The 12,404-nt window shown below is 39.0% G+C and overlaps 1 protein-coding gene across 3 annotated transcripts in view; it reads left to right on the top strand.

Annotated features, from left to right (window-relative positions):
* VPS41 (VPS41, HOPS complex subunit) overlaps positions 1-12,404 on the top strand; it is a 106,192-nt gene that overhangs the window by 73,691 nt on the left and 20,097 nt on the right. For all 3 annotated transcript variants that reach the window (XM_021385845.1, XM_021385847.1, XM_021385846.1), the window contains 7 exons: positions 802-863; positions 1,565-1,646; positions 8,912-9,004; positions 9,492-9,619; positions 10,459-10,603; positions 11,883-11,924; positions 12,048-12,098. In XM_021385845.1, coding sequence (XP_021241520.1) covers positions 802-863; positions 1,565-1,646; positions 8,912-9,004; positions 9,492-9,619; positions 10,459-10,603; positions 11,883-11,924; positions 12,048-12,098 — 603 coding nt within the window. The remainder of the gene's footprint in view (positions 1-801; positions 864-1,564; positions 1,647-8,911; positions 9,005-9,491; positions 9,620-10,458; positions 10,604-11,882; positions 11,925-12,047; positions 12,099-12,404) is intronic.

Raw genomic sequence — 12,404 nt, 5'->3', positions numbered from 1 at the left:
CATTCATATTCTTTTGCTCAGTAGTGTATGATTTTGATTAAAAAAATTATGTTGTGCCTGAGAAGACCTTCCCTTATCTGTGCAGAAAACAAGGACTTTCTTGTTTTATCACCCTCTTTGTAGTTTGAAACAATGTGTTTTGAGTGATATAACTCTTAAGTTATGCAGTGGGTACACTAGTCTATATTGACCTTAACACTAGCATTGGGGTTACAACAGAAGGCAAGTTGTTTGACAAAATTCTAGTATTAAGTACCTACCAAATTATTTTGCAGCTGAAATGTCTGATAAACTTTGGAGAAGTTGAATTTAATGTGCAATTTTATTTCATACTCTTGAAAAATTATTGGTAATTTCTTTACTTTATGAAGCATCCTTAGGACTTACATTCTCAACCAAGAGTTTTGTCTGTTGCAAACTTCGTGCTGACAGAAAAGATTTTTCATACAGTGGTTGATATTCTTATATTTGAGATAATTAATGCAAGCACTGAATGATCAGTTGTGTGTTTTGAACAATCTTTAGCATATAGAGGTGGTACAGTCTTCCTAGTGTCAATGAGATTATGAAAATGATGTAAAAGAGCATCTTAATTTGAGTTCTTGGGGGATGTAGGCAAATATTTTGTGTTGACTGTTCTGTGCCGTGGGACCTACATCTAAAGTAGAACTGAGAGTTTCCATGTGGGGACTGGTGCTTGACATAATGACAGTGGCCATAGCTGAAATGGTACTTACTGTAGCAGTAAAGTACTTGACTTCCAAACTTTCATAACTAATTACTTATTTTTATACCCTTTAGGACATAGGCTTAGCCTATATAAATCACCTAGTGGAGAAAGGAGAGCATGACCTGGCTGCTCGGTAACATATTAAAGATTTTCTTTGCTGGCTAAAGTGTGTCTGTGAGAAATAGTGAGAGCAATTACTGATTCTGAAGTATTTTGTGCTGTTGAATTTCTGTGTGTTCTGGAGTTTCTGAAGTTCAAAACATACAGACATATTACTGTGTCCTTTATTTTCTTGCCTGTAGTGACCTGAAAGTTATTGGAATCTTTCTTAAGTTTAAATGAAATTGAGACATACATACTTTAGAAAGTAACCTGTGATTTTTTCAAAATTACACTACATTTTCAACATTGTGGTTTCCTTTAGATGTTGATAAGCTTATTAGTGTCAGTGCATGTGAGACCATCAGAAGATAGTTCGTGGTTCCATGGGGGTAACCAGAAAGACAGATTTTGGTTACCTACAAGATAATAAATTACCTAAGATTTGTATTTTAATATGTATGTATGTGTACGTATATCTTTTAAGTGCTTAATTTTACTTTGTGAGTGAAATTTTTAAATCTCTAATACATCCCTAATCCATAAGGGTGAGCACATAGTAAGCTGTCAAGTTCTTTTGAATGTGATGAAATTGCTTGAAGCAATGCTTGGCAAAATTAGTGAAATTTGAAAGAGTCTGATAAGGAAAAGAAAGGAATCCTTGCAGTAATGTTGCCACATTTGTGTTATTCTGTGTATGAACTTTTGTTCTCCCCCCTTTCATTTTCCTCCCAGAAAGTGCCAGAAAATTCTTGGCAAAAACACAGAACTCTGGGAATTTGAAGTTTACAAGTTTAAAGAAATAGGTCAACTTAAGGTAAGTTTATTTGTATCTCTCAACTGAAGTAATTGGTGTGCTCTATTTCCTTCATGTTTTGAGCAAGTATCTAAAGAATTCATATTTAATGACTCTAATGTGGTAGCACAAGAGACTGCCTTTGACATTCCTGCACCAGATCCTGAGCTGTGCAGTTGTCACTCAGGTTGATAGGTGTATGTTAACAAGCCTCCAAACAGGGTTGGAGGCAGAGCATACCCCAGGTACTCAGCTACCTATTTTTAACTTGCTGACAGCCCACAAGTAAAAGACCCACCCCCAGGGCCTTTACTTTCACAGATGCTTACAGTTAAATACATCATTCCCATTTCATTTTCACTTCCTTCAAGTATGTCCTCAAAAATCCCGCCTCAGCTTTTACACAGAAAAGCCTTTGTGAGTACCAGCCTTTCCCGAAAATCTAAGTCCTTTACAGTAGGGCCACAGCTTTAATTGTCAAAAAATAGATAGCAAAGTAATTTAGGGAAAAATTATAGAATCATAGAATGGCTTGGGTTGGAAGGGACCTCAAAGATCATCTAGTTCCAACCCCCGGCTGTGGGCAGGGTTGCCAACCATAAATCAGGTACCAGATCAGGTCACCTAGGGCCCCATTTAGTTTGGCCTTGGACGCCTCCAGAGATGGCACATCCACAGCTTCTCTGAGCAGCCTGTTCCAGCACCTCACAACCCTCCCTCTGAACAGTTTCCCCCTTACATCTCATCTAAATATCCCCTCTTTTGGTTTAAAATCATTCCTCCCTGTCCTATCACTATCTACCCTTGTAAAAAGTTGATTTCCCTCCTCTTTATAAGCTCGCTTTAAGTACTGGAAGTCAGCAATGAGGTCTCCCTAGAGCCTTCTCTTCTCCAGACCTTTTCTTTTCCTCTTTTCCTCTTTTTTTTTCTTCTTTTTCTTTGCAAAATATTTCCCATTTAAAATGTATTCCTTCTCATATTAGTGTTTTGGCTTAATTTTTAACCAAAATAGTTAAAGGAAATAGGTTACCAGTTCAATTCTGGAAGAATGTATGAGTTAAAGAAAAATAAAACAGCCATTTGAAACATTTCTTCAGAGATATGTATCCTAAAGCACATTTAAAATCTTGATTCCTTATACAGCTGTTAGCTGATTTTTCTCAGTAAAGGTCTTTTGATCCTGCTCTTTTACTGCTAGTTAAGTAATAACACTGCCAGCTATCCACTGGTTTTGTTTATCTGGAAAGCTAAGTTTCAGACAAAGGATGTAATTAAGAAACTTTACATAATCTCTGTGGGCAGAAGAAAAAAGGACAGATCAGTAATTGACGTATTTTCCTTTTACGAATATATTTTTTAACAGATAATAGCAGGATTCTGCAAGTCTTTCTCCATTTAAAAGACTTGTGGGGCAGTTCAGCAGGATTCTGAGTAACAGCTTTCTGAGGAAAGCTGCTAATGTATGGGATGTGTGTCTGCCCTACTTGGGCAGAAAAAGATGGGAATAAGGAAAACATTCATCTGGAATCCATGGTATTTCAACCTTTATACTTTCTTTCATAGAACACACTGCAAAAGAAAGTATTTAAACTCTTTATTAATGCCAGCTAATGGCAATGGCTCAAGAGAAAAGTAAAAATGAACTGCAGGATCAGGGTCTCTTCTTCTCTCAAAATGTTCATGCTCTGGGAGAGGATTAAATAGTTTTAACAGTGGTATAATGTAATCAGTATACTTAAGTAAGATATAAAGGCATCAGATATGTAATATACTTTATCGTCCTGTTGCATTAGCTCTTAGTAGAAAATTAGGTACAATCTTATTTCAGGCAATTCACTGTTTCTTCACAAATGATAGCTCTTACAGGACCCAATTAACAACACCTGGACTGGAGAGAAAAAAAAAAACAATAAAAACAAACAAAAAAAACTACTTGTGAGTACAGACAGAGGTCTAACAGCCTAAAAAGTCTACTTAAAACCTGTGTGTTACAGTGGATGCCAAACTAAACAGTATCCAACATCATGCTCTCCTGATGAATAAGGTAGACCATATGCTTGGCTGCATTAGGAGGAGCATGGCCAATAAGTCTTTCCTTCTTGATGCTGGTGAGACTACCCCAGGACTTCAAAATGATTGCTGAGAAACTAGTGTGGATCCAGCATGGAGCTGCCGGGATAACAGCACATGAGGAGAGGGAGGAGGCTGGGCTGGTTCAGTCCAGCAAAGAGGAGGCTGAGGGACGGTCTCATAGCTTCCACAGCTGCTGATAGGAAGCTAATGAACAGCAATGCACAGTAGTGTAAGATGGTATAGTGCAAGGCAACAACTGCAAATTAAGGCATGGCAGGTTCAGACTGGATATTTGGAAAAGTGTTTTACCAGGAATTTGTTACAGCGTGGGAACCTGTTACTTGGAAATAGTGAAATCTCCATTCCTGTGGGATTTCCTGGCATGTCCAGGAAAAGCCACTGCTATCCTGATTGGTTGTTGGCAGTAGGCACATGTAAAATAGGAGGCTAGACTAGATGTTGACCAGAGGTTCCCTCCAACCAGACTATCTGCTGTCCTGTGTCAGTCAGTCGTGCTTCTGGTCAAATTCAAGACTGAGAATTCTTCATTGCTACACATGCAAAGCTTTGCAAAGCCAATTAAAAGTTTGGTTGAAATGTTTAACTGCTTCTGACTACCATCCAAGAAGGTGCTGTCATTAATTTAAACAGAAATGTTTTGCTTTAGTTATGTGTTTGTCCTGACAAATGTGAATTTTTGTTTTCAGTTCAAGCATCTCTGTTCATTAACCAGTTACTTGTTGAGAGAAGGTAAAATACTATGATTCTGTCGAACTGTCTTTTCTACAGTCAAAATGGGCTCTTTCCTCTTTTCTTGATGATGCATATGTAAACTATTCCCTCCACGTATCAGAGAGTGACAAGGCAGCACAAGGGAGCACCCGTGCTCTGTGCAGTTCTGTAATTGGCTCTTGGGGCTGCAAATGAGGGCGGTGTGTCTTGCTCCAGGATACATTCCTATTTAGGGGATACAAGAAGGGGACACAGGAATCTGCGTACAAACTCTAAAATTCCAAAACAAGACAGACAATTATTATTTTTCTTTTAAAAAAGAAAACTTGTTTGTTTTGTGTTTTTTACGTTTTTATTATTTTGTATTTTTATTTTAAATTGTTGATTGTTCACTCTTGAAAAAAAAGTGAAGCATCTGTGCTGGATCTTCCTGCTGAAGTTCAGCACTTCTTCCTGTCTCTGTCTCTGATCCCAGAGGAGAGAGGTGGGAAGAAGGAGGCAGAAGTGGGGGTCTGTTGGAGGGCCAGTGAGGTCTCTGAGGTCTAGTCTTGGCCTGAGAATTGGTCTGTGGATGAGAAGGCCAATTAGAGATTGCAGTCCTCAGCCTACTCTCTCCATGGCCACAGAGTGAATGATTGATGGTGAAGCCAGGCCCTCCATTACAGCCCACAAAGAATAGCTGGATATCAGTCATGCTTCTAAATGTAGTTTGGACAGATGAAATCTCTACGGTTTCTGGAATAGGGGTCTTAGGGAGCTTAGGGGTGGGGATACAGGTATGCAGGTGGATACAGATGTGCAGATGGCTGTCCCCCATCAGCTGACCCCTGTGTACCTCAAGCAGCATGGAAGTGTTCAGATCCTACCATCAGGTGAAGAAGAAAGGGAGGTGTTTGTTTCCTGTGCAGTGACTAAATTATAAATCATGTGCCAAGAGAATCATCAGACTCTTGTTGAACTAAGATCTAAGCCAGTTGTATTCCTGCTTCTGGTGGTGACTTGTTGTGCCAATGCTAGCATGGTACCAGATGATCTCAGTTTGCACCTTGCTAGAAACGGTGGCAAAAGAGGAGCAGTCTGCCCTGTCTCGTGTTTTCCCTGGTGGAAGCCAGCTACTGTGATGGTATATGTTTAATGTGCAACTCTTAGTTAATAAATTGCCTTGGGATATAAGACTGTATGCTGCTGTCACTGCCAAACCAGTAGAAAACAGTATGCAGTCTCCCTTTTGTAACGCACGTGCATTTATTTCTGAATTTGATGTCTTCCTATTCAAACTCAATGAGCCAAAAAGGACATATTATTAAGATGTCACAGCATGCAGTCCCTTGCTGGTTTTAAGCTGTTTAATTCTGTTCAAAGAGTGGAAGTGTTTCAGCGTTATGGTTTTCAGAAATGCATGGCTTTTGTGTTAGTCACACCAGCGCAAGAACAGCCTTGCCTCTTTTGTGAGTTCTTAGTGGTTCGGTGCACTCTTTGCCACACTGGAAGATGAAATCACATGCTTCTGTCTTTTTATTTCAATCTAGTAAGGGACTTGAGTGCAGGTACCGGTGAAATTTTGATAACACTGCTTCTTAGTTCTCTTGGTTTTATTTTGTCTGTAGATACAAGTGTCTGGAATGGATGTTTTTCTTGATTCCACTTATGTCATCCAACAGACTGTAAAATATAAAAATATTTGCACGTTCGCTGCAAAAAAATCTCTACTAAATTACTGCCTTTCTAAACAGTTGGTTGTTTTCAGATCCCTTGAAAATTGACTTGGGAAAACATAAAGTACAGTATGTTACATCATTTGGCTTCAAGTTGCAGTTCTAGAAGTTGCCTTTTTTATTTTACTATTGCAATTTCATACAAGTTTTCCCAAGTTACTAAGGGAACCTGAACTAAGTTTAGCCAGATCTAAGTTCTTTTAATGAATGTGATTTCTTTTATTATATTATTTGAAATTTTTACATATTTACCCAACCAGCAGCTATGAAACACAATAATATAATCGGGCTGTAATTGGTTTTAGTCTTGACAAAGAGACAAAGTGTTTTCTAGGACCAAGAAATAAAATTACTTGAACTTTTGAAGTTTAGTCCTTAGCTTTGGAATGGTTGTATTACACTGTCATTCTCTGGAATTATTTGTGCATTTCAAAGGCAAATTTTCTTAAAGATTTTTCCCTTCATCTACAAGCTGTTGCCTGAAACCCGATGGTTGCAGTATAGCTTGTGAGTTTAGGGTTTTTTGAGTGTACTATATTAGAAGATCCTACTTGGCTATCAAAGGCTGCACTTTGGTATCTTGGTGATTCTCAGTTCTTCAGCTGAATTGTTACGGCAGTTTCCAAATATTAGAGCCTTGAGGCATTCTGCTCCTCTCCTCCTCCAGCAGTGCTGCCCTGATGGACTCATAAGCTTGTGCATGAATCACTGCAGCGTTAGGTCCAAGGCTCCAACTCGAGCAGCTGAGGAAAGTGGATTTGATGGAAGAAGTCAAACTGTGAGTGCTGTTGATTGTGGCATGGGGGATATGCTCCATGCTGTTGATTCTGCTGTGGCAGCAGTGACTTTCAGTGGGGGTGCAGGATGGTCAGGTGGCAGCAGGAAATGTTTTAATGACCAAAATGTTGGCTAGAGGCCACTTCAAAGACTTCACCTGACTTGGTGGGCTTAGCACTGAGCAGCATTATCCAGACAGCCTATTTCATCTCAGAAGTATCCTCTGAGGAATACATATCTGTGGTTTGGGCTTATTGGTGAGATGTTTTAGGCTATCTCATGTCACCCTCTATATGTGATTTGTTGTGTATACCCAGCCTTTATTGATCAGAAGTCTGAAAGCATGTGTGAAGAAGAAAGAAGAAAGAAAATGCTTCTGTATGTAGTATCTTCTTTTCACTTAAAGTCAGTTTCCCAGTGTGGCTTAGGAATTGATATAAAGGCATCCCAATTCTGTAGCTTTTTTGTCTGTCTGACCTCACTCTTTAACTGCTGCTTAAAGATAAAATAGGAAGAGTTTGTAACCTCCAGCACAGGTTTTAGTTCAGCTTTGTGCCTTGGCTCAAAAATAATCTGGATGCTTTTCTGTCTTTGCTGGGCGCAGGAGCCAGACTGTAGGAGGTGGTTGTGATTTCCCTTTGAAGCAGTGGGACTTGGGGCCAGAGTGGTTTCCCTCCCACGTTACTCTGGCCCCACATGAAGAGGCAGCTGCTTCTGCTCCTCACTGAGAGGTGCTAGCAAACCAGAGTCAGAAGCTGCAGCAAAGACTTTCCAATGAAACTGTTTGCTTAGGAGGGGACAGGAAAGCAGAAAGTGGGTATGAGAATAGCAGTTTGGGAATCTTCTCTTCTTCGAGTCTCCGGCTGACATCCAGCTTACTTTCTTTGTGGCTAGAAGAGGGCTTTTTATGTGGGCTCAGGCATTTGTTTCCCTGGGGCAGGTGGCAGGGCTGTGCTCCAAGGTAGCTGTTAAATTCTGTGACAGACAGTGAGAGCTGGTGTTGGCAGTACGCTGCACTTCAAAGTCGAATACTGGGAGAATTTTTTGTGAATAGTCATTGTTTGTAAAACCACACCAACCTATGTTGTAGTGTAACGTTATTTTTTCTGCTTTGTTCAAGCAGTCTCAGTAATGAAATGCTCCTCAACATGTTCTGTTAGTGGGCAACAGGCAATGTCTCTGAGTGTTCGTAGGAATTTCATTGGTGCTGGGCTTTCAACTATAAACCCCAGAGTCCCAGCATGGCTCGTAGTGGTAGGGTTTGTTTTGGCAGGCTGTAATAATCTTGGCCTCTTTTTGTGTGGAATAACGGTGCTAATAAGAAGCTGTGCTGAAATTCCATGGCATGAGCTGATTAATTCTGGCAGATTCCTGTCTCCTAACTGCAGCATGCAGTTTCTTAACACCTTCTATAGAGCAACAGATCACACTCATTCAGAATTTCCTTGGAGAGGTATATTCTCAAATTAATTTTTATTTGGATATGTAAAAATAGCTAGTGAAACGAAACTCTTCAAAACAGTAATAACTTCACAGTAAGTCACAAATTAAAAGTAAGCATTTTTCAGCTAATGAGTGTTCATACTTTTTTATAAGATACGATGGAAAGACTAGGCAAAATGGATTTTGAAAACTTCCTTTTTCTGAGGGGTCTTTTGTGAATGTTTTATTTTCGAATGACTGTCAGCAGTCACACCTTGGTAAGTTCAGTGGCTCATTTTCCCATTCCAACGAGTATCTTACCACTATCTTCCTAATGAAAATTCTTTCAGGTAAGTTATATGATTCCAGTGTGTGCCATCTTAAACAAGTAATATTAGGATACTGCATACAAATAAGAGCATACAGTGCTTCAGGTGTTTACTGAGAGCCACGTTTTGTGCATGGCTTTGTTGTTTATTTTGCAACAAGTCTTTTTTCTGTCATTAAAAATACTGGGATGTTATATATCATGCCCCTTCTTACTCTTTGTTCTTTTTGTTCCTACAGGCAATTAGTCGTTACTTGCCCAGACGGGATCCAGTTTTGAAACCTCTTATCTATGAGATGGTCCTGCATGAGTTTTTGGAGAGTGACTATGAGGTACTACAGCCGGACGTGTCCACACGTAGTAGCAATTGCGAGCAAAACATACTCAGCAGTGTAGAATTCTGATAACAGGTTCTCCACTGTGTTCAAACAGGTTGTCAATGAACAATTCCATGATAGCAAAAGAAGACACATTTTGCCTGTTTTTGGAAGAATAAATAAAATGTTTTTCAGAGAACACAAATATTTTGGGATTGTTTACTTATTAGGAATACTATTATTTGTAGTTGTTTAATGTAACACAAGTAGTCCTCCTGCTTCACAGAGCAAGCAACAACTGAAAGAGACCCAGCTTCGTGAATCGTGATAACATTGCCCTGAGAAGGAAAATCTGTACACTGTGCATGTTTGTGGGCATGTAAGAGTGGCTTAGAGGTGAAGCACAGCATGTATCATCTCAGAGGCTTAGCTGGGGCTTTGATGTTTTGAAATGTTCCTTAGGCGGTTCTTTCTGTTTCTGTTGCAATATCTTCTACTTTAGGGGTTTGCAACCCTGATAAAAGAGTGGCCTGGAGATCTCTACAACAACACAATCATAGTTCAAGCTGTAGTAGATCACCTGAAGAAAGATCCACAAAACAGGACGTTGCTAAGAACACTTGCAGAACTGTGAGTACAATTTAAAACTCCTATTACAGAAAGTGTGCTTGAGATAGGATACAGTAGGTTATAAATATTTGCTTAACTCTCTTAACAGAAATACTCGCTCTGCTGTAGTGTTGCAGTGTATGAAGGCAAAGAGTATAGTATGAGATTGGATTTGCTACTTCTCTTTCCAAAACAAATAGCTAACATTTCTCTTTGTGCTGCCTGAGGAAGCCTTTTTTGTGAAGAGGAAAATAACAGGAAGATAAACTGTTTTTTTTCCCTCTATTTCAAAAGTAGTATTTTTAAGTTTACTGCATGGCTGGAAATAATGTGACTAGAAAATGTGTTAAAACTGATCTGGTTCTAAAAGTACTTCTTCCAAGGATACAGTTCTTCAGTTTTCTCAGCCTGATGCCCACCTATAGTAAGTTATCTTCATAAACCCTCTTTGAAGAAGGCAGAGCTACCTTCTACTGCTCTGTTACTGTCAGTCCCAAAGGTTTAAGAGAACAATATGGCGTTTTTTTTATGTGTTTTTTAAATTTTATTTTGCTCTGAAGTGGGTTTCAGATAGCTTCCAAAATCAGAAAAGCTAATATTTTGTGTAACTTTCCTTGTGGTTTGAAAACAGGGGATAGTGAAAATGCAGGAACCACAGAACACAAATACTGTCACTGTTACATAAATGGAGTTGCATAGTGCTATTCCTCATCAAGAAAAATTGGCAACTATTCAAATATTCATAAAATAAGTAACATCTTAACATGTTTTACATTCTGATATATATATATATATATTTTCCCTCAGAGGTGTTTTTGTTGCACTTAGATCAAGTAAATTATAACATTGCTTTCTGCCAGGTATACGTATGATCAGCGCTATGGCAGAGCCCTAGAAATTTACCTAACTCTGAGGCACAAAGACGTCTTCCAGTTGATCCACAAGCACAATCTTTTCAGTTCCATCAAAGATAAAATTGTTCTGCTCATGGATTTTGATTCAGAGGTATGGTGCTTTTAATGATTTTATATGCACTTTCAGCTAGAGATGTCTTAACAAATTAAAAGTTAATGAGTTTAAAGATAGCAGTGAGGCACAGAGTATTTTTAATGTGTCTGGATACATTCTGAGATAAGGAGATGTTTGCCTAGGCTACATAGTAATTGACCCAAGGATGAAATTTTTCTTTTATATGTCCTTTTGAGTATCACTCACAGTGAGAAGAGTGCTAGATCTGAGATCATTTTTGTAGGTAGACTTTCACGATGATATTATTCTGCATTTCTCATCAAATCACACAGCTAATGAGCCAAATAAAGTAAGCAGTTAATTTATTGTGAGGTAAATTTTAAATGCATTTTCCACTTTTTTTCATTGTAGTTGATTACTCTGTTTCTGAAAGTTTGCAAAGTTATTAACTTAAATCTCAAAAATCAAGAAATATGCGTATGGTGCTGAGTTCAGTCTTCTTTATTCCCAGTTGTCTAAAACCTCAGCAAATGAGCTTTAGTACAAGCTCTGGGAAAAGAATCTGTTAGGTCCTTAGGGAAACAATCTCTACGATCCTTGGGAGAAAACCAACTAGATTGTCTGTTTCTGAGCAGCTGTTGTTTCGGTACTGGAGCTAAAATACGGAGCCATCTATACCAAAGATGGTCATCTTTGGTATGCCCCTTCTAAACAACATATGAAAAATAATATATTATTCTTTTTAAATAAATATAAGTTATATCAGGCATCTGTGATTTTATTTTTTCACTGTGAAGCAAAATTTGATCTTATAAGTGGAAGTAAAACAGGCACCCTGGTGACCACTCTTGTTTACATGATTTTGGCTGCTCCTGTTACAGTAGCAGTGTGCAGATAGGCTGGAGGAATCCAATTGTAAGGCGGGTTGAGCTGTGTGTTTCCTGTACAACCATCACCCTTGCAGCTGACTTTTGCACTGGGACAAATAATATTTCTACAACATTTGCCAATGGCCTTCTGTGACCCATGATTCAATGGGCATACTTTACCTGCAGTGTAACACACAGTATTGATTACTGTTAGTGTGTAAACTTTGGAGAGGTATTCTGGAAGAGTAAATGAGGTGTTTACCTGTAATGCTCTGCTGCTGGAGAATGCTGTTTTTATGCAAACTGCTCTCTGAATTAATGCTGCTGGAAAGAATACGTCTGCAGTGTCCATCCGATACCCATCAGTGAATAAGCATAATGCTGTAATCAAGAGTGACAAAATGTGCATGCCTGTTTCTTACCTGGGTTTTCTTTCTTTACTTTAGAAAGCAGTAGACATGCTTTTGGATAATGAAGATAAAATTTCTGTGAGTATGACAAGTTCTTTATATGGTGATCCCGTGCTGCTTGCATTTTCCTGCTTTCAGTCCTGTGAAAGTGATGTTCACACAGGTTTGCTAATCTCTTGGTTTTTATTTGTTTTCTTGCAGATTGACAGAGTTGTTGAAGAGCTAGAAAACAGACCTGAACTACAGCATGTGGTAAAGACTTCTATATCCTACTAGTTTCACTCTGAGCCAAATAAGATATCTGCAGGGCACATCTCTTATGGATTATCTCTCCTGTGAGGACAGGCTGAGAGGTGGGACTCTTCAGCCTGGAGAAGAGGCTGCAAGGTGACCTGATAGTGGCCTTTCAGTATCTAAAGGGGAGCTACAGGAAAGGAGGGGACAGACTCTTTAGCAGGGTCTGTGGTGATAGAACAAGGGAAAACGGTTTCAAGCTCAAAGATGGTAGATTTAGGTTAGTTATAGGGAAAAAATCTTATACAGTGAGGGTGGTGAGGC

The sequence above is a fragment of the Numida meleagris genome, chromosome 2, assembly GCF_002078875.1.
Source record: "Numida meleagris isolate 19003 breed g44 Domestic line chromosome 2, NumMel1.0, whole genome shotgun sequence".
In the NCBI taxonomy this organism is placed as follows: domain Eukaryota; kingdom Metazoa; phylum Chordata; class Aves; order Galliformes; family Numididae; genus Numida; species Numida meleagris.
This window is presented reverse-complemented; position numbering and strand designations above follow the sequence as displayed.